We start from the raw sequence: 26,595 nt of genomic DNA, 5'->3' as shown, positions 1-26,595 counted from the left end.
AAGACAAAGGACAGGGCCAAATCCTCTGACATCACAGATGCTTCCTGTAGTCACAATGCTGCTGAGCTACCCTCAGGAAGATGCTGCAGAAAAATTAACTCTTTGGTTAGGATGCAGGCAGGATTCCTTAGTACTTTGGCTTTCTAAGAAGAAAGAAAGAGAGAGAGAGAGAGAGAGAGAGAGAGAGAGAGAGAGAGAGAGAGAGAGAGAGAGAGAAATCCACCACCATTCCTTTTCAAAAAATGAAAATAAAATCAACCAAAAACATAAAGCTGGAAAATCAAGCCTCATGAGTTCAGGTATTTATTTCATAGACTACTCTTTAGTAGCAAATTTATATTTCTCATACTTCCCTACCTTACTTGTATTTCTTACTACTGTACATATAAACAAATTAACAAATCCCAGAGAAAGCCCTCAGATAGCCTGGACTCACTATGGCAGGATTTCACTCTAGGAGTGCTTGATCTCCACAAAGTTCCTGTCTTTGGGGTACTTGTGAGGATATAGCCTGCTAGCTGACCACGGGTGTAACGGGCCACAAGGGAGAATCCTGTGGTAAAACAAGCCAGAAGGGTCCCTTAAGCCTCGCCCTGTGTTCAGAAACTACCCTCAGTAGGAAAGGAAATGCCACCAAAGCAAAATTTCATTTACCATAGTTCCTGATCTGAGCCTGCATTCTGGTTGCCTAGATACAGATGTAAACAAAAGTGCCTCTCCGCCTGCTGGAGCACAGCCTGAGGAACCTGATGGCCCCCTTCCTGGCACAGCTGGTGACCAAGAAAAGAAAGCAAGTACTTTTCGATATTCATATGAAAAGTAGAATACAAACTTTTGCTCAGCTTTCTTAGAGAGCTTTAGAGTCCTGAAAGAATGATTGTTCTTTTCAGGATTCCCATGTTTCCTGTTTATTCTGCCCTGACAAAGCACCTAGCGACAGCACAGACTGAAAGGATAAAGGATCTCAGTTTGTAAATACATTCATTGGACTGATATTAGGTTATGGGACTAAATGTTTTTAATTTGAGAGTGATTTTTTTTTACAAAGATTCAAAAGGAACGATACACTTAAGGTGTAGATTTTAACCAGAAAAAGTATAGTCTAACAGAATGTTGGCTTTATTAGTCCTTGTCATATTTTCTCCGTTAATTAAAAAGAACGTTCGAGCAAGTGGTGTTTTTAATCTTTGGTAATTCTCATCACACCTGATCGATGGTTTGGGGCTACGGAAAGACCACCAGAAAGCTACAGGATACTGTGGAGTGTACCTGGTGGCATCTGTGGGACTTCAGGTGATTGCTTGACCCCTGTTTTTTCTTTTACGAAATGGGTTAATTAGGCCTATCACACAATCACTGTGGGGTTGGAGTGAACCACTCCCATTAAGGGCTTAGCAGGCAGGAAGGGCTCAATGAATAACCATCAATGGCTATTACCTTTTCCTGAACTCCAGCAAGTCTACTGCTTCTTTGATTCTCAACTTCTTCGCCTCTAAAAATAATCATCTTCAATTATTTCAGAAATAAGAATTTCAGTTAGTCAAAGTAACTAATGTCATTCCTAATGTAAAAATAATGACACCAATCTTCCAGGGCTCTTGAAAGAATGAAATCATATTATCTTCAAGAAAGGACTTCATAGTATAAAGCCATAAGAATATAGCATTTTGAAGTCTTTTGGGCCTGGGGATGTGGATCGTGGCAGAGTGTTTGCCTAGCATGTGTGATACCCCAAGTTTAATCCCCAGGCCCATAAACTATTAAAGGGCCTAAAAAAGTAAAGTACTCTTATGGAAGGGTCGATACTGCTATGTGTAAAATTCCATATAACTACCAAGTAGTTTTACTGTGAAACAACCTTTATACATAATCACATCCTATCCCGTGAGAGTGGGAGGAAAAGGCACTAACTTTTGTATTCAGCTGACACATGTTTAAAAATTTAAATACTGTCTTAGACACATAAAAATGAATTTAAAAGGAAAAACTAATTACACCACAATGGTAATGAGTTTGCTCAAAGTAGTACAATCATGAATGAGTTATTTTTTTCCTGTAATCTTAATTCTCTATACTTTTTCACATTTTTCTCCATCATCATGTTTAACGTTTGTCACATTAAAAGTGTGGGTATTGGGTATGTATTTTTAGATGATGATATTTGTGGCCTTCCAAATAGGACTTCCAAATACACATTAATAAAATCAGAAAAACATACGTATATGTATATATGTATATGTAACACACCAGGAGAATCACCTAGTGATTCATTGTTCTTGGCCATGATCCATCACACAATTTCATTCCAAAATATAGAGCACAACTGAGATCCAAACCTACTCTGGTTGCTGGGTCAGGAGAGCATGATTACCGATAGGTGACCTTTATGTACTTTCGTGATAGTGGGTTACCTACTTAAGGTGTTTGTTTTTGAGAAGGAAGGATTCCAATTAAGTTGCTTGGCCTTAAATTAAGAAATGGTAATTCAGTTGGACTTGCTGGTGCACGTCTATAACCCCAGTCCTCAGGAGGCTGAGGTAGCAGGATTGCTGTGAATCCGAAGCTAGACTGGTCTACATAGTGAGTTCAAAGCCAACCTGAGGCCTTGTCTCACAAAAACAAAGAAAGAAATGATAATTCCACTGACATTTGCAAAAGGACTGATTTCTCTATGGAGGCTCTAAACATATTCTGCGCATCATAACAACATATATTAACAAATAAAAAATACACTAGGAATATATTTTAGTTTTTTTTTTTTTAAACTGGGATGAAATATCACTCACATTGTTCCTATGAATTGGTTCAGGGGTAGTCTCTTAAAATAAGGATAAATATGTCATCTATTTTTAAATTTAAAAAAATAAAAGACCATTGGATTTTTAGGCATTTTCAGCATACGCAAAAGTGAATATATTTGCTTTTCTCTTTCCTCACAGAGATTTTGTCAAATTTTAAACCTGCCACAAATAGAACATTCTAAAAGTATCATTTCATTGGATTGGAGATTGTCAGCTAACTTCATATACATGATATATATATATACCTTGCTTTTATGTGTTTCTCTTTGACTATAACACTCTGACATCCAAGCTTTTTAGAAAATAAAAAGTAAGGATAGATTAGCTTTCCACTTTTAGATTTATTGAAAGTTAGCTGATTCCCCTAAGAAATCAGCATGTCAGGAACAATTCACTCTATGAGGACTTCTTCTGTAATTCAGTCAATAATCACTCAATATTTCCTTTAGGAATTATCCAGGAATAATCTATGGCTTTTACTTTTCCAAAAAGTTCTTTCTGTGATACTAAAAGTATGGAGTGCAACTCTCTAATCTCTCTCCAGGACTTCACTTTGGTTTTAGTCACTAACAGTACAAAGGGAGCATGTACAAGATTAAATGGGCTGGTGATCTATGTATCGTACACATTTTGCTTCAAATCAAAACATTTATTTAAGGATAGAAAGGATAGGAGTAGCCATAAAGCAGCAAATGAGAGATATATTTTAAATCTGTGACCTTTGTTTTAGGTAAGATTATCTCCAGCCAAAATGTCAACCAAGAACTCTACAGATCTAGTTGAATATGTTGACAAGTAAGTTTATAAATTACTACTTTTAAGTACTTACTGCACTCATGGATTGGGTCAGAGATTAAACTACCTGAATTTATCTACCTTTGAATTTATCTTAACTAGTTCTTTGCTTTCAGAAAACCCTCAATCATCTCTCAGAAAAATGAAAGTGTCCATCCAATTCCTTTCTATCAAAGCAAATAAGATTTTTACTCCTTCCTCTTTAAATGACTTTTATACACATATGTACATTTATATATAAAACAACACAGGCAGAGTTGTAACATAGGATTAGGTGACAAATGGTGATATCAAATACAGATTACCTTGACTTTCAAAATAAACCGAATGCATTTGTTAACATTTCATGATAAATACTAGGAAATTTTGATATATTTTAAATCAATCATGGAAAATTCTGTTCCTTACACTTACAGTGCCACCTGGGGCTCATCCAGGGAGGAAGTTAAATGAAGTAGATCATTCTGACTTGCATATTTGTTCATCAGTTACAATGAGCAGATGTCCACTGATTTTATGATATTGCATCCAATGCCTATTTAAGCTTAATTGAGCAGAAAAACACCAAAGCCTGGTTTCTTGGAGTTTTTTTGGGGGGTGTTTTTTGTTTTGTTTTATCCTGCTGGTGGAAAGAGTTTCAGTGGAAATACGGACACCTCAGATCTATTCTTGAACCTGCCTCCAATCAACTACTCAACTTTGAAACTTCCTCCTCTATAAAATACAGTGGGAGTTCCAAGTAATCAGTGATGAATACTTGCTACTTCCCAGCTCTCGCTGAAATTTCTCATCATCATTCTTCTATATAATTAAGTAGGTGGTTAAGATTTTAGAACTTCATTCTCTCCTGGGATTTAATTTTGAATGAAAAAAATTCTGCTCATAAATCTCTTTGTATTTTTCTCTAATTGACTCTTTGGGAATTTTTTTTTTCTTACCATGGAATCAAATATTTTTCAAGGTTCTTTCTATCCCTGATATTGAAAATCTGGTTATTATCACATATTCACTTAACACATGCTTATTTGCATAAAATGCCCCTACTAAACACCAGGTACTGTGCTAGAAACCTGGAGAGTTACCAGTGAACAAATAAATAGGACAAAGACCCTTGCCTTTCTGAGCTTCCATTCTAGCAAGAGGAAGATGCACAGTGGGTATGTAGCCTGGTCAGGGTGAGCCTCCTCCAGAAGTTGGCATTTGAGCCAAGATAAGATGGGAGGTTTTGGGCAGACAAACACCTTGGAGAAGAGCAAAGTTTCTAAGGCAGGACTGGAAACAGGGCAAGAATAGCTAGGTAAGAAGATGGAAATATAAAGTTGATAGTATCTAAGATTCAATTTGAAATTCAATGAGTGGAATAAGTGCTGAATTTCTCCTGTCCACGGGGAAACTTCTGAATTTTCTAAACAAAAAGGGGGCCAGGAAATGAAATTGTTTTGTACTAAGCAGTTGTCCAGGGTGGGCTAGCCATTCTCAGTAATTCTCCCAGGAGCACATTTTTGGAAGATGAGGGTCTGGCTGACAGCCAAAGAACAGTATTTAAAATTTGGACTCATACAACTTTGAGTAAAGGAAATGGGCAAAATAACAATAATTTCTCCTTGTGAGCAGAATATGGCATTCAGGGTGTGAAAGTATTCAGTTTCAATGTTTTTCTTAGGGCCACAGCAGACACTTTATTATGTCATAATGTATTGCTTTTGTTACTGCCTGGTGGAGACGGATATTTCACACTACAATGTGTAAGAAAGGGAGACAAACACTGCCATGAGGCTTTCTGTGGGTAGGTCACGCTACAGTGAATGGTGCTGTCATCAGCCACAGCACCACCTCTGATTCTCTCTCCTCTTGGATTCTCCCACTATGAGTGGGCCTAGCCACGGGAACTAGATGTTACCCCAAGACCCACCAGGATCAGGGCGGCCCAGAAGAGGCCCCATCTCTCTTGTCCCGGGAGGCTCTCAATTCGTGTTAGAGCTAAGCGCTTCAGTCTCAGTCCAGTAGAAGGAGCCCCTCCGACCTCAGGGCCTTGGTGAGGACAGATGTGAGCTGAGCAGGGAAAGAATTACAGGAGGTTGGGGGCAAGCTACATGTGGAGAAGCAGAGGAGTAAGCATGCCCTGCCTCTCTTAGAAGAGGGCACCTCTACCAGGAAAAGTCACTAATTAATCTGAACAAACAGGGTAGGAGGAAGAGAAGAAGCTTTTAGATAATATTTCCTGGGCTGAGGATGTAGCTCAGTGGCACCATGCCTGCCTAGCAAGTGCAAGGTCTTGAGTTCCATCCCCAGTACTACAATAATGAATGAATGAATAGTAAATTAATTAATTAAATAAAAATTTAAAAAATAAAAATGTTTTCTGCCTGAGCTACTGATGCCCTCTAGGTTCCTCCTAGAGAGAAAATTTACTTATGCTATGGGGGTAGTTGCAGGAATGAAATGACATGTTTTTGAAAGTAATACAGCACTATATAGTGTACAGTATAGTAGTCTAAGCACTATATAGGAATTAGATAATTTTATGAAAAAAAAACAAATTTCATAACAAATAATAACAATAGTTAATACTGTATATGATAATCTCAGAAGTAGTTACTCAGAGTAGAAGTCATACACAAAAGACTCTCTTACAAGGAGGAATCAGATAATAGTACAAAACTTTCTGTTCGGTGAACTAAGAGGAACTAGGATCATAATTGAAACAAATGAGCATATATATTAAAATGTTTTTGAAACAGTGGAGTATGTAATGTAGGGAATTATTTGACCTCCCTACTTTCTACTTATCTATCTTCTATGGATGCAATTTGAGAACATAATGTTAAGTGAAATAAGTCAGATGCACAAGCTTAAATATCATAAGGTTTCTCTTATATGAGAAACTCAAAAATATATACAAATACAGATCAAAATAGAAGAAATAAGCTATTACTATTAAAAATCCCTTACATTTCTCTTAACTCAAATAACTCAGCATCGGTATTAATTTCCCAGGCTTCCATACCACAGTGCCACACAGTGCATGGCTTAAAACCATAGAGATTCATTTTCTCAGTTCTGGAGATGTCAGCGGGACTTACTATGCATCGCTCCGGTCTATCCCTCCACCTCTTCATTCTCCTGGTGCCTCTGTCTTCCTATGAGTAGCTCAGTCCTAGTGGATACAGGGCCTGCCCTATTCCTGTAGGACTAATTACATCTGCAATGATCCTATTTCAAAGAAGATCCAGTTATGAGACATTGGATGTTAACATATCTTTTGGCAGGGGACACCATTCAGCCCAACTTTTTGGTGCCATCTAAAAAGTAGTAATGTTCCTGCTCTTTATATTTTGGGTTTCTCATATATGAAAAACCATGCTATACTTAAGTTTGTTTCACTCAATGTCGTGGTGACATGGTGCATTCATTTCCCTACAGATGACTCAAGTTTATCCTTCTTTATGGCAGAATAGTATTCCATGCATATAACTACTATGCATTGCAAACATGTACTAATAAAAAATAAAAACTGAAGAAAAAAATCGAAAAACAAAAATGACCAACAATGTAAGAATATGGGTGTACAACATTTAACATTCCAAAACACTTCAAACGTATTACTTGACTACCCTCAGCCATATTAGGGCAGGAGTCTCTCCACAAGATAAAGAAGTCCTCTTCTGGATAACCCAACAGAGGTTAAAGGCAGTGACATGACTTAAGCCTAGGTCATCTGATGATAAGCACAGTATTCTTTACCCTGGAGACATAAAAACACACGCCTTCCCTGCCCCCCAAGAAACAGCCTGCAAGGGAGTATGGGAAAGTATCTCAGGAGGGCTACCTCACACCATAGGAACCTCAAAAGGTACCAAAGCAAGGTGTCCACTGCCAGCATTCACGATGACCTTTGCACCAGGTGCAGCCTTTGTGCTGTGATTTTACTAATTTAACTGCTGGGAGGAGTTTGCCTGAGGGAAAGCAGAACTCTCCACAGAAAACATCCACACACGCTGTCTCTCCTCCAGTTCTGGGCTGTGCCCCGTCTGGGAGTCATCTCTTTTCCAGGCCCGCCCTCGTGCAGGCTCTGAGCTGGCCCAACCCCCTGGCCTTGGTCCCTTTGCTGGACTCCTCCCCCAAACTTCAGTTGCCTCCCTCAAGCTCAGACCGCTCACCCTGACAGTAGTCCTGACAGCGCAGGCTTCTGGAGCTACCAAACCCATCTTCCGTGCTGGGTAGAAGCAAGAAATGGAAAAATGACAGGAAATATTTTTTTTTCCATTTTATCTTTCTCCACATTCAGAATGTAACTAGTCATTAAGAGACACAAAGATGCAGAAATTTTTCTTGTTGTGCCCTCTGGCATTTTAGAGAAAAAGTTTAAATATCCAAATCTCTGTCTCCAGAGTATTATAGGTTGCCATAATGGTTATCAGAATCTCCTCGGGAAATTTAGCGCTCTCCCCACAAGGACAGAACAGGCAGGGAAGCGAGAGGCAGCCGTACAGATGCCTCTGCCAGCCACAGCACAGCTGCTGCCAGTAGCTCCTAGCTGCCGGGAAATGGAACTCAGAGTTCGTGAGAAATCTGTTCAGATTCCGTTGTGGGCTCCACAATCAGTGATCTGTGTGAAGCCCAGATCTCTCTCTCTGAAAAGGTCCCACAGGGTCCTTTCTCCCGAGGTTAGTAACTCCACCGAGACTGGTCTGGGATCTTAGCTATTTCTTCCTTTGCACGGTTACATTTAGAGAGAGATCACCCGTAATATAACGTGCTGACAAAGCACATCGCATCTGTGGGTGAGTGGTTTCTGTGTTTATAGAATCACGATGACCACATCTCCCTCCCTGTGAGAGGCCTCAGGTTACAGCCTGTTGGATAACAGGTGAGTTAGTAATAGTACATCAGAGATCTCTCTTAGAAGATTAGGAATGTTTGCATGTTTGTTCTTCTACTTGTTGCCTTAGGAAGGCCGATTGGAAAACAACATGTTCTTGCCTTAAAGCAACAGAAATTGGAAAAAAAAAAAAAGTTTGTCTTGTAGGAATGATGTTAATAAAACGAATCAGATCACCATTTTGCGCCTCATTGAGCAATAATAATGAACATGATAATTATACTCCAATTAGCAGAAACTCAGGTATGAAAAGAAGTTTCAGAAATGAAAACTTTCCACTTAAATATAACTTTTTTAAAAATAGACTTTAGGGGCCGGGAATTTAGCTCAGCGGTTCGGTGGCCTGCCTCGCAAGCTCAAGGACCCGAGTTCGATCCCCAGTACCAAAAAAAAAAAAAAAAAAAAAATAGACTTTAAAGCGCCCTGCGTTTGCGTAAGTCACTCATGCCTCCACGGTCACCAGCAATGGCAGTTGATGCTGCCCTCATTAGAGGTTTTGTTCCAGACACCACACAGCAAGGACCTGGAGGCACAGGTGACGGCCCTGTCCCACTGGCCCTGCTGCGGACCCAGTGTCTTGTTGCTCTTCCCCCAGGGTCCGCCCGCCCAGCAGAGGAAGTCTGTTTAAAGATGAAGTCACTGGAACAGGCGCTTGCCAAACACTCAGTCCGGCCGCTCTCCCACTTGCCACGCTGCTTCTGAAAGTCTGCAGAACTGCAGAGCTCAGATTTTGTATCTCCCACCTCAGAGCTTCATTATACTCCCTCCCTTAGTTTATTCACTGATTCACGTGACCAATCTTAAACAAGACAGTGGTGCTGTCTTCAGAATACACGGGAATCGCCAGACTGCTTTGACACACTCTTGCTCTCCCTCCCTAAACAACATCATTCAGTGGGTGTCTCAGGTACTTCCTCATCACTAGGACACAATACCCAAAGTCCACAAGTTGAAGGAAACGAGGTTTGTTTTGACTCAGTTTGTAGAGGTGTCAGTCGCTAGTCAGCTGGCTGTGAGGCGGGGCAGCCTGGAGGAGGAGAATTTATATAACAAAACACTGCAGGGTTGGGTTCATTTACTGGTTTAACATCATCAAGCAACCATTTTTCTATTCTTCTTTCCTGCCATCCCCTTTTCCCTCATGATCACAAGACGACTCTAACAGTTCCAGGCATCATGCACAGATGTGACAATATCTAGCAGAGAAAAAGCAACTTTCTTCTTATATACCACTTTACTGGTTTGTTTGGTTTTGCACTGCTGGGCATTGAACTCAAGGCTTTTGCACTGTGCTATATCCCGGGCCACTTTATTTATTTATTTTTTACAAAGTCTCACTAAGTTGCCCAAGCTGGGCTTAACTTTCAATCCTCCTGCCTCAGCCTCCCAGAGCACTAGCATTACAGGCATGTGCTACCATACCGAGGTATAAATCTCTTTCTTGAAGATAAAGAAGCCTTACCTAGGAGTCCCACAGCAAGTTTTTCCTTGAATCTCTTAGGCCAGAATTATTTCACCAGCTCCTATCCAAAACAGTGGCATTTCAAGCCAGAAGAATGGGACCACATGATCAGTCCTCCCCCAAGTACATAAGGGGTAGGAGGATGACTAAAATCAGGCAGAAATGGGAGCTGACTATTAGGAAGGTAACTCACAGTGTCTGCCATGGTAAGAACACCTAAGAGAAAAACAGTATTGGGGTTGGGGTGATGGGGTATAATTTATAAATGTCTGTCTAGCACTGAAGCCGAGAAATCAATGTTCACTGGCAAATCCAGGCTATAGGTTGTGACGGTGAGAAAGCAGTTTCAGCTCAACAAAAGCAAAGGAGTCAGTCTGCAGTCCACAGCTAGGTTATGTGTCACCATGAGCAGGGCCTTACGTTCTCCTACCTCTGACTCACACCTGCAACCCAGGCTAGCACTGTCACCCTGGCCGGGCTTAGAGGAATGGAGTGCATATATAGAGATACGTGTGTGTGAATACATGAATGATACCATGTAGTAATTTTGAGCCAAGTGAGCAGCAGATGGAGTGTGACTAATGAGACCCCCTTAAAAAAGCTTTCTTTGGGGGCCGGAGATTTAGCTCAGCGGTTCGGTGACCTGCCTTGCAAGCGCAAGGACCTGAGTTCGATCCCTGGTACTGAAAAAACAAACAGCTTTCTTTGTTCTTGGATGAACACGTGATAGAAAAGAGGAATCTTGCCCAGGCGATTTCATGTGCCTCAAGAATGTAAACCCAAGGTGCCAATAGCTTTTGACTGAATGGAGCCAATTTTTTTTCTCCAACAACTGAGCCTTAAAAGAACCATCAAGTTAGTAGCATCAATCAGTCAACAAATATTTGTTGCCCATCTACTATGTGTCACACACTCTTCTGATGTATGGGGATGTCGTTGGAAACCAGATACACATACGTCTGTACACAGAGTCCTGTAACAAACAAGTAAGTGAAATGATTTCGGGATACTTCTAGGACTCATTTCTCCTGCCTCCCTTCATGTAGTTAAAGAGAAGGAAAATATAATTTATTTTTATACCTCTCTAAGTTCGTGGCTGGACAGATTCCTGTTAACAAGAGCCAAACTAACAAAAGAAGAACACAAGCAAGTTTGCTATACATACAGTATGTGTCACGTGGAAGAAGAGTTTCTCTCCGCTTAGCTTAGGAGCTTGGTTTGAATAACATTTTAACAGAGGGCAGTCGATCTTACAGCGACAAGACAAAGGATCAGGGGACATAATCGATGGGGTGGTTTCCCAGACAGGCCTGAAAGGGGAGTTGGCTACCCCACTACCCACTGTAGAACCCCACTCATTCACCAATTTGAAACAACCCTCAACACCCGCTTTCTCCTCCCTTTTTTCTTTCTGGACCCTCCACACTCTAACGGGGGAAAGAAGATGTGAAGGCTATAAGCATGCTAATCCAGCATCTGGATCAAAACTAGTCAGACCAGGAATTTTGACCCTGAAGAATTGCGTAACTCTGTTCCTTGTCTCCTTTGCTTGGTCTCACATGAGCCTCCATGTTCCTCTGGAACAGACATTTCAGCTCACAGGGTCATCCGCCTCCTAGCTCTCTTGCACGCTGAAGGCCTCAAATTTCCCAGGAAACCGAAGCTGAGTGAGTTCTCTGAAGCCCCAGGTAGCACTGAGTGGTGATGGGTCACGGTCCGAAGTTGGCCTCACCTGAGGACTCTGTAAAGGCACACGGACCCCTGGCAAGGGAGACAGCACCAGTTTCCATAGGACCAAGGTCTGCTGTGTGAGTCCCTCTGCCCCATCGTTTCTCAGCCTAGGCCCCCGCCAGACAGAGGCAGAGTCTAGGCAGGAGGAGAGACGGACAGTGGGATGGACTAGAGGCCAACATGGACAGCAATGGTGCGACTCTCCTTTGTGAAACCTAAGTGATTCTGAAAAACGTCTGTTCCCTGTCACACAGGCACAGTCTCTCCAACTCAGCCAGTCGCACTGTCCTCACCCAAGGCTTCAGCTGCCAGTCACTTTCTGATAAAATTCAAATTCTGCAGATACTGTCAGAATGCTCAATGAGGGGCTCTCTGTGGGTGCCTTATAAATATCTCAAGTTAATTTCCTCCCCCTAAATCTGTTTTGTTTTAAATCTTAGTCTTGAACAAAGGCATCATCCATTAAGCCCAAATCAGAAATTTTAGCATCTCAATCTTCTCGCAGTCCACCTCCACTCTATTCTAAAAGCCCTACAGCTTCTCAGTTCAACATCTCTGTAAGGTGCCTCACCGCTTTCGCTTCACCTTCTCCTCACCACCCTAGGCTCACCTCTCTCATCTCTCGCGTAGATTGCTGCTTTACTTCTCTACTGTGCGGCAAAAGATCCCCAAGCTCCCTGGCATAAAACAGCCAATATCCATCTGCTAGTTTCTGTGGGCTGGGAACGTGGAAGGGGCTCACTGGGTAATTGTGACTTAGGGTGTCTCACGAGGCGGCAGCAAACATGACAGCTGAGACTGCAGACACCGGAAGGCTCACGCAGCTGTTGCAACAGTTTGGCCATTTAAATTCGTGGGTAGAATCCAGAGTAAGCGCATTCTAGGGGTGATCTGGGGGCCAGGGTCAGCCCTGTCTCTACATACACGAGACATAGACCTCAGTGTTACACTGCGTTGGCTTGAGTACCGGCTCAACTCTTGCTAGTGCAGTGACCTTGGACCAAATTATTCAATTCCTCTAAGCCTCAGTTTCACCATCTTGAAATGGGATAATAATAGTACTTTCCTCACAGTGTTATTAAGAAGATTTTAATATTTGAACCATTTGAAGTACTAGTCAGAATGTCTAGCTTACATTAAGAGCCTAAAGGAAGAAGCTATTTGCTAATTGTATGGGTAGCTAATGGATAGGGTGGTAATGCTTTTGGCCACTCAGTGACATCTTCTTCCTCTCTGGTTCTCAGCTTCTGGAACTACGCTACCTGACACAATAGCCCCTGGCCATATGCAGCCATTGAGCACTTAAGATGTGTCTAGTCCAAAATGAGGTGTTATGAGTGCAAAGTATTCAGATTACAAAGATTTAATATAAAAATGTGAAAATATCTCATTAAAAGAGTTCATCTTAATTATATGCTGCAATGTCATTTACATATGTAGGGTTAATATATTAAAATTAATTTCATCTGTCTTTGGAACATTTTCTAAGTTGGCTACTGAAATGTTAAAAATTATATGTCAAGCTTGCATTATATTTCTTTGGGTGCAGTCTTTTAGAAGACAAAGTTATGAAGCTACTAAATGAAAAAGTAATGTTTCTGTATTTTCTTTCTCCACATAGCATGAACTCCTCCTCCTCCTCCTCCTCCTTTATGCTCCCACCATACTTAGTGTGGATTCTGACCCAGGAGTTAAAAACATGCGTTTCATGCACATGATCCTCATGAGCCACCATCCATCACTAGGGTAACAACAATGGGATGTGTGACTCACATTTCCTCGGCTGTAGGCAGTGTGTAAGGAAACTTGGTTACGGCTTAGTCAGTAGAGAACAAATGACCAGGAGGGGGAAAAGCAATTTCTTTTTAAACTCTTTCATGATGATGCCTCATATAAAACTGAAAGTAAGAAGGAGAAAAATTACATGTAGCAAATGCCAATGGTAGACAACTCAGTATGTATGTATGCACCACTCCCTTCTCCTTTGCTAACAGAAGTCCCAGTGTTGCTTAAGGCTACAATGTGCCTAGTTAAAACACAAGTTACAAGAGGTGGCCCTATGGCACAGTTTCAAACAGTGAAATACGGAAGTACTGTAGGGAGTCTTTTCTTGACTTCAGAAAGGAGGGTGAGACAAATTCAGCTGGTAGACACCATTTATTCTTCACCCTCCACCTTTTCTGCCTGGAATGTGAACACGATACTGCAAAGGTGGAACCACAACCTGGAGACTCTGAGGGTCAAGGTCACTCTCCCAGGTGGGCCAGGAATCCTCAAAGATCCTGCTTGGTGACCACCTTGGTCCACGGCGCAGGCCTGCATCATCTACCTCCACACTTGTTACATGAGCCACATGGGCCCTATGTGTTTAAGGCATTCTCAGGTTTTCTGTTGTACGCAGCTAAATACAATAGTAACATATTTTGCAGTCTTCAGAAAATGCTAATATTCACAATCTGGGCCCAAAATCTGTCCTCAGGCTATTCTTACATCCAAGGAAATATTACCCTACAGCATAGGTCAAGTGACTCCTGTAATGGGAATAATAAGTATGACTATTTGGCCTGGGATTTTTATGATCCAGCACATACAATTGTTATTTTTATTTCATTGCTTGGTCCTTATTGAGTCTATTGGTACATCTTAGGTACACAGTACAGTTACATTCATCATTGGGATCTTGTACCTTGACATGACAGGTCTTGGTTCTCATTTTTTCCCCTTACCCCTGCCCTCCCTTCACCCCCTCCTCCCTTCCCTATTTACAAATACTTTATTTCCACTTTTTCATTTTCTCATTTTTTCCCCTTCTTTCCTTTGCCCTACCCTTCCCACTTCCTTTAGCCCTTTTCTTCAATTGTTTTTGAAAGATATGTGCTGAGGCCAGGGATTTAGTTCAGTGGTGCCGCTGCCTGCCTCGCAAGCACAAGGTCCCGAGTTCGATCCCTGGTACCACACATGCTGTATAGCTCTGTATCTACACATCTAACTATACATGTATACATCTATCTATCACCTAAATATACATTTCCTAGTGGACAGAGTTTTGTCTTATTCATCATCTTATTCCCAGGCCTTAACAAATGCCAATCATCTCTCCTTTTAAATCTTCCTCTTTCTTCTTCTTATTCATAAGATATTTTGGCATGACTCAGAGGTCTCAACATGAAAATCACCTTAGGCTAGGTTTCAGGATAGCTGGATCTATCTTGGCTCTGCCAAACACATGGTTCGGTGACACTGAAGCATCCCTTTAAACGAAAGCTCATGCTGAAGCTCACTGTACTACACAGAGAACACTGGAGAGAACACCCCAAACCCCCTCGGTGGGCCATGAGAGGAGAAGTTCCCCATACACAACTGCATTACAGAGAAATGTAAACTTCAAACTCTGTTATGTGGATCTAATGGAATACTGACCCGGTAAGAGGTCAGAAATCAGTACATACAGGAGTTTAAAAGTGACCTGCGCTTAGAGAAATTTAACAAAGTGCTTTAGCAATGACCCAGGGCCAGTTATTTAACTACTACATGAACTATTTTACTGATCTAAGGCATTAGTATAACTGTTAGACATTATTATGATAATACACAGTACAATGTAAATTGCCAAGGGTATACTTTATGCAGTATTTTCCAATTCTCTTTCTCTCCCTCACACTCTCTCTTTCTCTCTCTCTCTCACACACACACACACACACACACACACATATATATACTGTTGGAGATTGAACCCAGGGCCTTTGCACTGATCTACAATTATAGCCCTTTATTATTTTTTACTTGAAACAATGTCTCTAACATATTGTGTCAACCAGGATTGTTTCTGGGACACAGCACCGAACACCCACAACTTGGAGGAGGAGAGATTTAATTTGCTCATGGTTTCAGAGGATTCAGTCCATAATGGACTGGCTCCAAAGCAGAAACCACACGGCCAAAGTGCATGGAAAAGCAAAACTGCTCAGTTCACTGCAGCCAGGAAGCAGAGCAGGGGAGAGTGCCAGAGAGGAGCCGGTTAGGGACCATACACAGTAGGGAAGGCACATTTCCATGATGCACCCGAAACACCCAGGCACATGCTTACTAATCTGTAAACTCCTTTAGTGAAGTTGACATACCATATCAGGATTGATAGTCATAGTCACACAGACTGGGCTTGAATTTTTGAACCTCCTACCTAAGCCTTCTAGAGTGCTGGGATTAAAGGCTACCCTACCACATCTGGCCTCAGTTTTGTATTTCAAAAGATATAATAACTTAAATTTTTCTACATTAAAGTAGAAATTTTTGGACAAGTGTTTTTAAAAGCATAAGTCAAAAAGAAGCCCTCTATAAACTTCCTTTATGGATCCCCCACCCAACCACCACCAATTTGGCTTAAAAATTTATCATTGTATACAGAGTAATTCCTGCTTAAGAAACAAAAAAATATGCATGGTGCAAGATCAAGGCATGAGCCATATCTGCTTCTTAGATGAGACAGAAAGCAAGATTTGGACCAGGTAAGTGCTTATGGGTCTCTTTTCACAGTTAAGGAGTAGCAGTAGGAGTGTGAATCAGGTTCCTGACTCCCCCAGCTCTTTCTCCTAATGCTTCTTGTTTCCCTTTTGTTGAGCAGGGGTCGTCCTTTTCTTCCTGTCATTGCCAAAACCCAGACAAGTCAGCTAGAAGACAGACTGAACCTCCAGGAGCGCACCACAGCCTTCCTCCTCGAACAAGCCTTCCGCATCAAGGAGGACATCTCTGCTTGTCTCCAGGGGTCCCATGGCTTTCGAAAAGAAGAGTCACTTGCCAGGAAGTTGCTAGAAAGCCACATCCAGACCATCACCAGCATCGTCAAAAAACTCAGCCAAAACATTGAGGTAGCTCCGGTTTCCAATGTGTTGGCATCGGTTTGACAAAGATTATCAACGACCAAAGTCGTTTTTCAACTATAGGAATGTGTTGCGATTGTTTAAAACTTAAATGATTTTAATTTAGCTGCTCCAGAGGGAAACAATTTGGTTTCTTGACAGCTCATTTATTAGAAGCAGTGGAAGAAACTTCTATTCAAAATATGAATTGTATATCTACCTTGTGACAGCAAAGATAACTGTTTAATATTATGTCAGACATTGTGCTAAGGTGCCTATGCTATTCTAAATCACTAAGATTCTATCAATGTAAGAATTTCAAGCAGAGGTTTTCCTAGTGCTCTGCCAGTGCTCAGAAGCTCTTCACAGCCTCACCCCAGCAATCTTGGACACCATCTCCACACTGCTGACTTCCCAGCGTTCCTTGCTCTTCACTCTGACGGGATCAACTTCCTTTAGTTATTCCTATGAAATATCCCTCATTTCCTCAGGTTTCTGCTCAAATTCCATCTAAGAGAGGATGTCCTCCACACTCTAGAAAATAGCACCTTTCCTCACCCCAACAGTTTCAATCCCCCTTCTATTCTATTTTTTTTTTCTCCACAGCACTTCTCACACAATCTATGATGATCTGTATTTGTCTACTGTCCCTCCACCCCTAAAATAAACTCTCAGAAGGGCAGGGACTTTGGTTCACTGCTAAACCTTATACCAGACAACCACTGTGTATGATATGTAGTCAGTATTCTTAATATTTCTTGAAGTAGATTAGTAAATGATTTTTAGGTCTTGAATAAATGTCTTTAAATAAAAATTTCTTCGATTAAAAAAATTCTTAGCCTGTGCCTAGATAAACACATTCTAACTATAGTTCTCTTTTTAGAGCCTATGTGCATGGTGAGTCTCGGTTAATTTTCAGCAAGTGCTTCAGACAACACACGTTAGGAAACTGGCTAAAAACTTCCAACGATGATGAAAATTGGCAAGGATGCCTTCTTCAATAGTCAACTTTCTCTAGTATGCTAAATTGATTAAAAATAAAAACAAACCAGAAACATCAACAAGGGCATTAACCCAGCAGTGACTTGCTCATTAATATGAATTTAAGGCCAAGGATATTCATGAATTAATTCTTTATATGTAGGATCTAGCAGACCCAAAATGCAATTGAGAGAATATAGAAAGTAAAAACCTCTTAATGAACTTTTTAAAAAGTACCTTATTGGTGTTTAGTGTATATTCAAGGTGACCAGGGTATTTTCCAGGCATAACACAATAATGTTATCACGAAAGTGTCAAGAGGCAAACAGCTCCTTGCCTTTTGAGAAGACTCGTAAATCAAGTCAATAGAGCTCTAGCACCAAGATAAGATTCTGATTTATGAGTTAAATCTTCTTGGTAGGTGGAAAGAGTATAACATTCTTATCAAAAGTTTTCTAAGAATGTTCTGTGTTTTGATTTGGGTTCTTGTCACACAAGATCTCGCCAGATGTGCCCTTTGACTTAGGCATCCAATACCTCCTAGCTATTACTCCTAAAACTCTTTCAGTGTTAAGATGGAAAATAGTTTCCAGATCTGTAGAATCCTCCTGAGTTTCTTATATTACAATAATTATTTTAATTATCTTTGAAAAAAAGACAATACCAAAACTATTTCCAGAAACTATAACAACCCAAGATATTTGCAATCCTGGTAAGGCTTTGGCACAAATAATAAAATGAGAAATATGTGGTCTGATTGCATGAAAATTGAATTTTTAAAATATTTTAAATGCTTTAGAGAATGTCAAAATTTCATGAAGAATAAGCTATATGGCCACCTTTAGTAAATAACTAAAATTTAAAGTAGTAAGTACTTTAATGGAATAGATACTATTCAAATATTTTAAAATAACTCAAACTTTCAACCCAGTCAGCCCATTTGCAAATTGGCCAGCAAGATAAATCCAAATGTGAACAAAAACTTGACTCAGGTCCTTAAAAGGAATGAAAATTAGTTATTTTTAAATTTACCAAATTACAGCCATGACATTTCTTGTTCCTTTTAAAAGCAAATGACTTTTTAAAGCAGGGAGTTCCTTATAAGTTTTTAAATTATTTTTAACTCAAACATGAAAATGTTATGTATAACATTACTTTTACCATAGTTTTTCCCCCTAATATATAAAAACAATTCCTGTTCATTGCAATTAGTGTGGAAGTTGAGGAAAAAATTTTAAAATCTGAGAAAAATATACTCCCAATTTCATCACCAAGTGCTAGTATCTCCACATTCTGCAATAGTTCTTTCTCTAGTACTTGCTAGTACTCCATTTAGGAGGAAGTGACTATTTTTGCAAGCACAATCTCTCATGTAAAATTACAACAAAAACTTTTTCATATGCCATTAAAAATTCTTGGTGTGCGACACGCACCATAATTTGCTTAATTATTCTTTTAATGTTGAAACATCTTTGTGCATAAATAAGTGTCTGTATTTGGGTTATTTCCATAACATATATTCTTAGAAGTGAAATTACTAGGATGTTGGTACTATGAAAGTTCTTGATACGTGGGGCCAAAGTGATGTTCTGGAAGTTTATATACTTAATTTATACTTCCATTAACATTATATGAGAGTAGTTTTTTCCCGCTGAGCCTATGCCAGCATTGAGATTTACTGTTCTAATTTTTTAAATTTGATAGAAATGAGATCTTTTTTTCCCTTGAAGGTATTGAACTCATTTTTTAAAAAGTGGCTATGAAAATTTATATTTCCTCTGCCAATAATCTGCCCATGTCTTTTATCAATTTATCTTCTGGTGTTTTAGTACTTTTTAATTATTCTTCATCTGATGAGCTCTTTTATATATTAAAGATAATAACCAATGGTGCGTTGATAAATATTTAACAACCAGCAAACAATTTTGGGGGGGATCCTAGTTTATAGTGCTTGCCTATTTCATGGCATAACTAGACTTCCACTATGATTTCAAGTAACCAATACAATGACACTGAACTCAAAGATGGAAACCTTAATGCAGTCAGCTCTCACAGACAAATACACGTCCATCGCAAGACACCAAACTCTTGCCAAGAACATTTGTTGTTTTGCCAGTGTACTTTTTATGTTAATTGTATTTACAGTGTTTTTCACAAGTTTTGCATATTCAAATAGTTTGCTGCATAAGTTATGACGTCAAAGATTCAAAAATTCTTTACATATGCCATAATTTCTATTATTTATGGCTTAATTTGTGTGTACGCATGTGTTTATGTTTTCAGTGATTGAACCCAAAGCCTTCCGCTTGCGAAGCACATGCACTATCACTGAGCTACACTCTCAAACCCTCTGGTTTCATTTTAATCTATACTTTTAGTCTATTTTTTAAAAACTCTACACTGAGACATGATATAAGGTAAGGTCTTCTAAGTAACCCGAGATCCTAACACCTCTTGCAAAATTCCTCCTGATCAATATGTGAGTCCTTTCTTACAAGCCTTCACTGAGGTTCTCCTCACAATCTTACATTATGCTACTGGTCATTATTACATTACATCGAACCAGTTGGCAGTGCCACTACTACACTGATTTAGCCATCCTTCTCCTAAAAAGCGTTTCAGTATGTAGTAAATCAAGTTCCACTGCATCACTGTTATTTACTGAAAAAGAAAAGGAAACCCACTTACACAAAAAGATAAAACTAAGCTCTCACTAGTGTTTTTTGTTTTGTTTTTTGGTACCTGGGATCAGACTCAGGACCTTGGCCTTACAAAGCAGGCGACAGCACCACTGAGCTAAATCCCTGGCCCTTCTCACTAGTGTTTCTGATATTTTATGTTTTCTTTGTTTTTTTAATTGAGTTTATTGGTACATTTCAGGTATACAGTACAGTTACATTCATCATTGGGATCTTGTACCTTTCCATGACAGGTCTTGCTTCTCATTTTTTTCCCCTTGTCCCTGCCCTCCCTTCACCCCCTCATCCCCTTATTTTATGTTTTCAATTAATGCTTTATTTGCTCTTAGGTTGTCTTATTCTTCCAGTTTTAAAATGGGAAAGATCTATATATTCATTTGAATTACAAATTACAAGAAATAATTCAAAAATTCTTTTTTACCTAGTAAATTTGCAAGCCCACATTTAAACATAATTTTTCAAGTATAACAACTAAACTTGAATATTTCCACACATCACAAATTTGTGTTTTCCAGAGTTCTACACTCACTTTTTTCTCAACGAATAAACATTTTTGTATGTCAGCACTTCATACTGAAATTTTTCTGAGAATCAAGACAAACCTTTTATGTGGATAGGTAGGAGTTTTTAATTTTCAAGTTACTATTTATAAATAAGGGTAAAAAAAACTAAAAACCACTGTTCAGGACCATTTATTTTGCAGTATAAGAAAGTCAGCTTTACTTTTAAAACATCTGCTAAGGGCAAAATCTGAGCGTACGTGTGCCATGGAATCTCATGTTCTCTAAGAAATCTTTAGGAAAACACTTTTACTCTGTGTTTGCGAAACAGTTTGACTCAGATCAACTGTGTTCACTGTATTACCTGTCTTCACTGTGTTTCTGATTCCATCCCTAAGGGACCCTGGCTGATGCCATATTGAAAATGCTTTTTCTAAATTTGCCATCAATTTTGGAATAGATTTGTGCATGTGCATCTGAAAAGTTTTTATATCCGTGATGACCAAATGGCAACTCATGGCCATGTCAGCACAATAAATATATTCTACTTGGCCTATAGACTGTTTAAAGATTTTGAATATTTTTTACATTGAGAGAATCACATGAAGTCTAGATTCCTAGCTTTTGTTGACAAACTATTAAAATATCATTGCTACCTGGCCACACTCAACTGAAATCAAGCCATTGCAGCCTCCTGGATAAAACAGATCAGTTCTCTTGCAGAAAGGTCTGTTTCATTTGTTTGCCTTGTCTAACTACAAAATGCATTCACCTGTTTTAAATGTTTTATTATCACACATGACAATAATAACTGGGCTCTTTAACTCTGAATTACAGATCTTGGAAGACCAAATAAAAGCTCGAGACCAGACAGCCACGGGGACTAATTTTGCAGTGCAGGATCTAAACATCAAACACCTGCAAGGAGTTGGAGACCTGCGGGGAAGAGTCGCCAGGTAAGAAGCAGCCAGATCTTGGCCAATGAATTCTCATTTCCAAATAAATATATTGTCAAAACTAAGGTATCAACTTTACACTAGGCTAAACTGGTGAGACAGGAGTTGAGAAAATGTCCCAAAGAACTTTGAAAACCTCATGCTACCCATGGCATCCACAGGTTACTCAGAATGTCCAGTTTGGTTCCACTGGCAGTGACCAGATTCTTGTCTTTACAGAGCACAACTGCCCAAATGCCAATATCCATACACAGACACACCCTAATACGCACATGTAAAATTCCCGTACGTGTTAAATTATGATGAGTAAAATATACAAGGGTTAGATGAGAGAAGATAGGGACTTTGAGGCAGCCTCTTATAGCAGCCCAGCTGAGCAGCAGCAAAGAAGTACCCTAAGGCACCAGCGGTGAAGTCCAGAGCAACAGACAGACAGGCAACACAGGACGTGAACGAATACGGAAGGGGAGTTAAGGCAGGGAGTCAAAGACGACTACTGAAGCTTCTGGCTTGGACTGAAGAAAAGCTGAAATGAAGAGCAATTTTCACAAGAAAAGGGGAAGAGGATCAGAGGGCAATGCTGTGTTTGGCTTGCACCGCACTGTTTATGAGAAGTCTGTAGGGTATGGACCAGAATGGATGAGGAGCTCCAAGGGGAAGGTGCAGGGGTCGGAGGGGCGACTAGGTCTTCGGTTGGCCCACAACAGAAATGATTATTGGCTCTGGGAAATACTTTGCCATTCTGAAGTCTGGCTTCATTTCTCTAAAAAATAAAGCTACTGTTTAGAAAATAATATTCATGATTCCAAACTGGGGATTTAGCTCAGTGGTTCTGCTGCCTGCCTTGCAAGTGCAAGAATCCAAGTTTGATCCCCGGTACAAAAAAAAAAAAAAATGTGTGATTCCAAAACTCTCAAAGAACTGTCTGATAATCCAGAGACTATACATAAAAGTTGTTTATATTGTGCATAAGTAATAAAATACGTATCATTATAAAACTTATATAATATTTGATCGCAAAAGAATTTTATATCATATCTGTGAGTTATAAAGTCAGGTAATAAAGTGAGTACATGCAAACCCACAACTGTACTTGGATATATTTTTGCAAGAAGATATTCTGAATGAAATATGATTTGGCTCAAGTTGGTGGTGTGCTGATGACACTCCCACCATTCTGTATAAACCACTTACAAACCTGTTATTTTCCTCTTGTAAATCCTGTTTTGAATACAAGCCAAAAGAACAATTGGTTTTTAAATAAGCAAGAAGTTCATGGACTTTCATCAAGATGCACAACCCCTTTTGCCCTGCTGTGGTTGTTTTGTGTGCGTGTGCACATGCATGTAAGCATGTGGTGCTGGGGATGGATCCCAGAGCATTAGACACACTAAACACATGCTTTCCCACTGAACTACATCCCCCACACCGTATCTTTTTGATTTTTAATTTTTTTTTTTTTTTTTGGAAATAGAGTCTCACTATTTTGCTCATGTTGGCCTGGGACTCCCTGGGTTCTAGCAGCCCTCCCGCCTCAGTGTCATCCCACGACTCTCAGTCACTACCAGCATGTGCCACTCCATGCGGCTTGCTCCAGGATCTTACATGCACCTTTGTATTTAGTCTTCAGTGCTGACTCTGGGCCAAGTTCTTGTTTTTCCTTGAAGTGTCTCCTCTTTTATGGAAAATTTCTAACTCTAGTTTGTAATCTGAGACTGAATCTGGCTAAAAGCCATGAGAGGTAAATTCACCCTTCCTCTCCTGTTTCTTTTCTGTGTCTTTGCCAAACAAATGACTAATGGACAAGCTAAGGAATATTGATTACTGGCTTTTCACATCTAGTAACTTTAATTCCAATTAGAATTTTGGCGTAAGTGAAATTAGGTTGATTGTTTCAGCATAACTCCTAGCAAACACTTTGGTCTTCATAAATCAGGCTCGATATTTAACAATGTTCTTTGAATTTTACACCTTAGTACAAACTAGTATAGTGGTAGTTCAAAAGCAAACACTTCCAATGAACTGCAGCTCTCAGAGCTGCCCAGCCCACGTTTCACCCTCTCCTCTACTTGACTGATTAGTCTCAAGTGCAGAACAGGGAAAGGGAGAGAGCCCTGTAGGGCTGGCTATGACTTACAGTTTGGAGCAGCAGTCACAGGAGGCAGACAGCTGGCCACATTTGACTCTCTGAGACCAAGGCAAACCTGCGATTTAAAAAAATGATAAATTGTCTTGATGATGTATTGAAAGACAAAAATCATGTCCTTTGAAGAAACCTAGTGATATTATGGAAATTAGCAACTTTGAGAAAGTTAAGAGCGGATACTTCTGGCTAGAGGGCAGAATGAAGGTATTTTACTCCACTTCTGTCTCTTGAGACATCTCAATGCCCGAGGAAAAGAAAAAAGAGGAAGACGAAAACATCATCTTCGACATGAAATGAATTTGCCACAACTGCTAAGCACAGGCAGAGCACACTTACCATTGACTGTGAAAGGTAGTCTCTCAGACCTTAAATACAATCACTTCATCCAAATTGAATTGTAATCCCAAAAGGCTGAGGCAAAATAAACATAATAAAGCAGTATTTTGAGGGTCTTTGGTGGGCCATTGGAGACATAGGAACAACACAAGGCAGCTGGGAGGAGCAGCTGCACGTCCTACTGGCTCCTTATCGTGTCCTCTATTCAGGACCTTCCTCGTTGCCAGGGCACACCTGAGAGAGACTGGTTTGAGCACAACAAGCAGAGAAAGGAGAGGCGCGAGTGTCACAAGGGAGAAGCTATGAGCTACCTCAGTCTGTTTCTTAAGGGAACAATCAGGAGCAGTACCCCAGCCTGAGACTTAAGGAAATACATTTGATACTGAAAGATTCAACACAGCAGAGTATCTAACCTTTACCAAACACGCTCACCAATCTGCAACGAGCTAGAAACATTACAGGATGTCACTGAGATCAAATCTAACCATATACAAAAATCACCTCCACTACCGTCTCCAGGTAGGCACACCTGAAATGGATGGACGGATAAAACCTAAATCAAAGACTGATAATGTAGTTCGTGAGAGGAACCACCCAAAAAGTAAAAGTTCAAACCTAAAGTCTCCTTTCTTTCAAAGAAAGAAAGAGAAAAAGAAAGTGGTAGAAGATTGCTACATAAATAGTCATGTACAATTTGGCCCCTTCCAAAAAACCCTACTGAATCTACAGTAAAAAGATTCTCTCTTTAAAACATAAGTCCACAAGGACCAGAGGTATCAATATAATAGTCTTAGAACATAGAACACAGATGGATACGTGAAAAATGCCTTAGCAGATTTAATAAAGCCAACATCGGAGCCATGGGGTAAGCTGAGAACATTTGGGTTTCACACACAGAATTCCCACATGTCAGGCTCTCCTCTCCAGGGAGCGGATCTGACACAAGCCGGAAGAGGCAGGGCCAGGAAGCACTGTGCAGAGACCCCACCACCACCACAGAGAACACATTCAAAGACCTTGAGTAGGTGTCTGGGACCACAGGGAGGACTAACATCATTTGTACTGTTTTCCCTATATATACATACCTGTCATAAAGTCTAATTCATACAATAGGCACAGCAAGAGAGTAACAGTAACTCATAATAAAAATTATAACAATATAGTACAATAAAAGGCATGTGAAGGTTCTCTTTCCTAATATCTTACTATACTGTACTCACTTTTTCCATTTAATATTTTTAATATATGACTGATCCCAGGTAACTGTAACTGAAGACTGAAAAACTGGAGAAGGGAACATTATTACTATGGCGCCATTAGCCTTTTAGTTATTGGTGACTTTCACACTGTAGTCATGTCTTACTTTGAAAGGATACAAATAAATTTCAGAAATAAGATTCAAAAAGTTCACCCCCAAAAGGTTACCACATAACAAAAGGAGATAAATTGGAATTTCCAAGGGATAAGACAAAATAAAAACTTAAAATGTTAGAGGGATTAAATCTACTTTAGAACTGTAATCCCAACCCATGACTATAATCCCAGCACTCAGGAGGCTGAGGCAGGAGGATCACAGTGAGTTTGAGGACAAGTAAGTCTATACAGTGAGTTCAAGGCCAGCCTGAACTACATAGCAAGATCCTATCTCAAAATAAATACATATATACATACATACACTTTAGAAGTTCTTAAATAAATATAACTAAAAATAAGTTATAAAAACAAAATGCATAAGCAAATCACACCAATAGAAAAGAAAATTCTTTTTAATATACCATTGGATGTAGGAACATGATGTATGTGGCAAATAAGTCATAGACCTAATAGAAAGTCCTGAAGAAGGAACAGAATGGATTCTTCAGAAAAATATATCCATGGCTTTAAGAGAAGAATTGTATTGAGACAGTCTCTGGATCAAAAAATAAAACCCTGGAAAAACTGATATAACAATTAAACCAACATATTCTGGTTGACATTACTGAATATCAATGATAAAGAATCACCAAGCATGCAGACAGACAAAGCATCTAAAAGAATAAAAAAATCTAGGTAGCTGAGACATCTCTGCCTCTACCAATGCCACAAAAAAATGGACCTAATGAAAATAAAATATGATTGTTTTAGTTACTTTTCTTGTCACTGGGACAAAACACCCAACACTTACAACTTAAAAGAGGAGAGGTTTCTTTTGGCTCACGTTTTGGACATTTCAGCCTTTGTGCAGTCAGCAGCGTGATCGAAGGGCTGGGTGGAGAAAAGTTGCTCGAGTCATGGCAGCCAGGAAGCACAGAGAAAATAAGGAGCCAGAGAGGACTATATACCCTTTCAAGCCACACCCCCCAGTGACCTCATCCAACCAGGCCCCACTGCCAACATCACATTTAGCTCTCCTGCCCCTAAGATTCCATCACTTTTCAAAAGTCCCACCTATGAGCTCAGGAGGCTTTGAG

At 39.9% G+C, this 26,595-nt stretch overlaps 1 protein-coding gene across 3 annotated transcripts in view; it reads left to right on the top strand.

The window, feature by feature from the left end:
• The first annotated feature begins 224 nt into the window (after nucleotides 1-224).
• Nucleotides 225-26,595, top strand: part of Fam81b (family with sequence similarity 81 member B) — a 44,626-nt gene continuing 18,255 nt past the window's right edge. For 2 of the 3 annotated variants that reach the window (XM_033767627.1, XM_033767624.1), the window contains exons 1-5: nucleotides 225-299; nucleotides 693-790; nucleotides 3,532-3,596; nucleotides 16,293-16,536; nucleotides 21,545-21,663. In XM_033767627.1, coding sequence (XP_033623518.1) covers nucleotides 290-299; nucleotides 693-790; nucleotides 3,532-3,596; nucleotides 16,293-16,536; nucleotides 21,545-21,663 — 536 coding nt within the window. In that variant the 5' untranslated portion in view covers nucleotides 225-289. The remainder of the gene's footprint in view (nucleotides 300-692; nucleotides 791-3,531; nucleotides 3,597-16,292; nucleotides 16,537-21,544; nucleotides 21,664-26,595) is intronic. The other variant, XM_019209441.2, reaches the window with a different exon arrangement.

This window comes from Fukomys damarensis, unplaced genomic scaffold (genome assembly GCF_012274545.1).
Source record: "Fukomys damarensis isolate Sample0158 unplaced genomic scaffold, DMR_v1.0_HiC HiC_scaffold_3, whole genome shotgun sequence".
In the NCBI taxonomy this organism is placed as follows: domain Eukaryota; kingdom Metazoa; phylum Chordata; class Mammalia; order Rodentia; family Bathyergidae; genus Fukomys; species Fukomys damarensis.
This window is presented reverse-complemented; position numbering and strand designations above follow the sequence as displayed.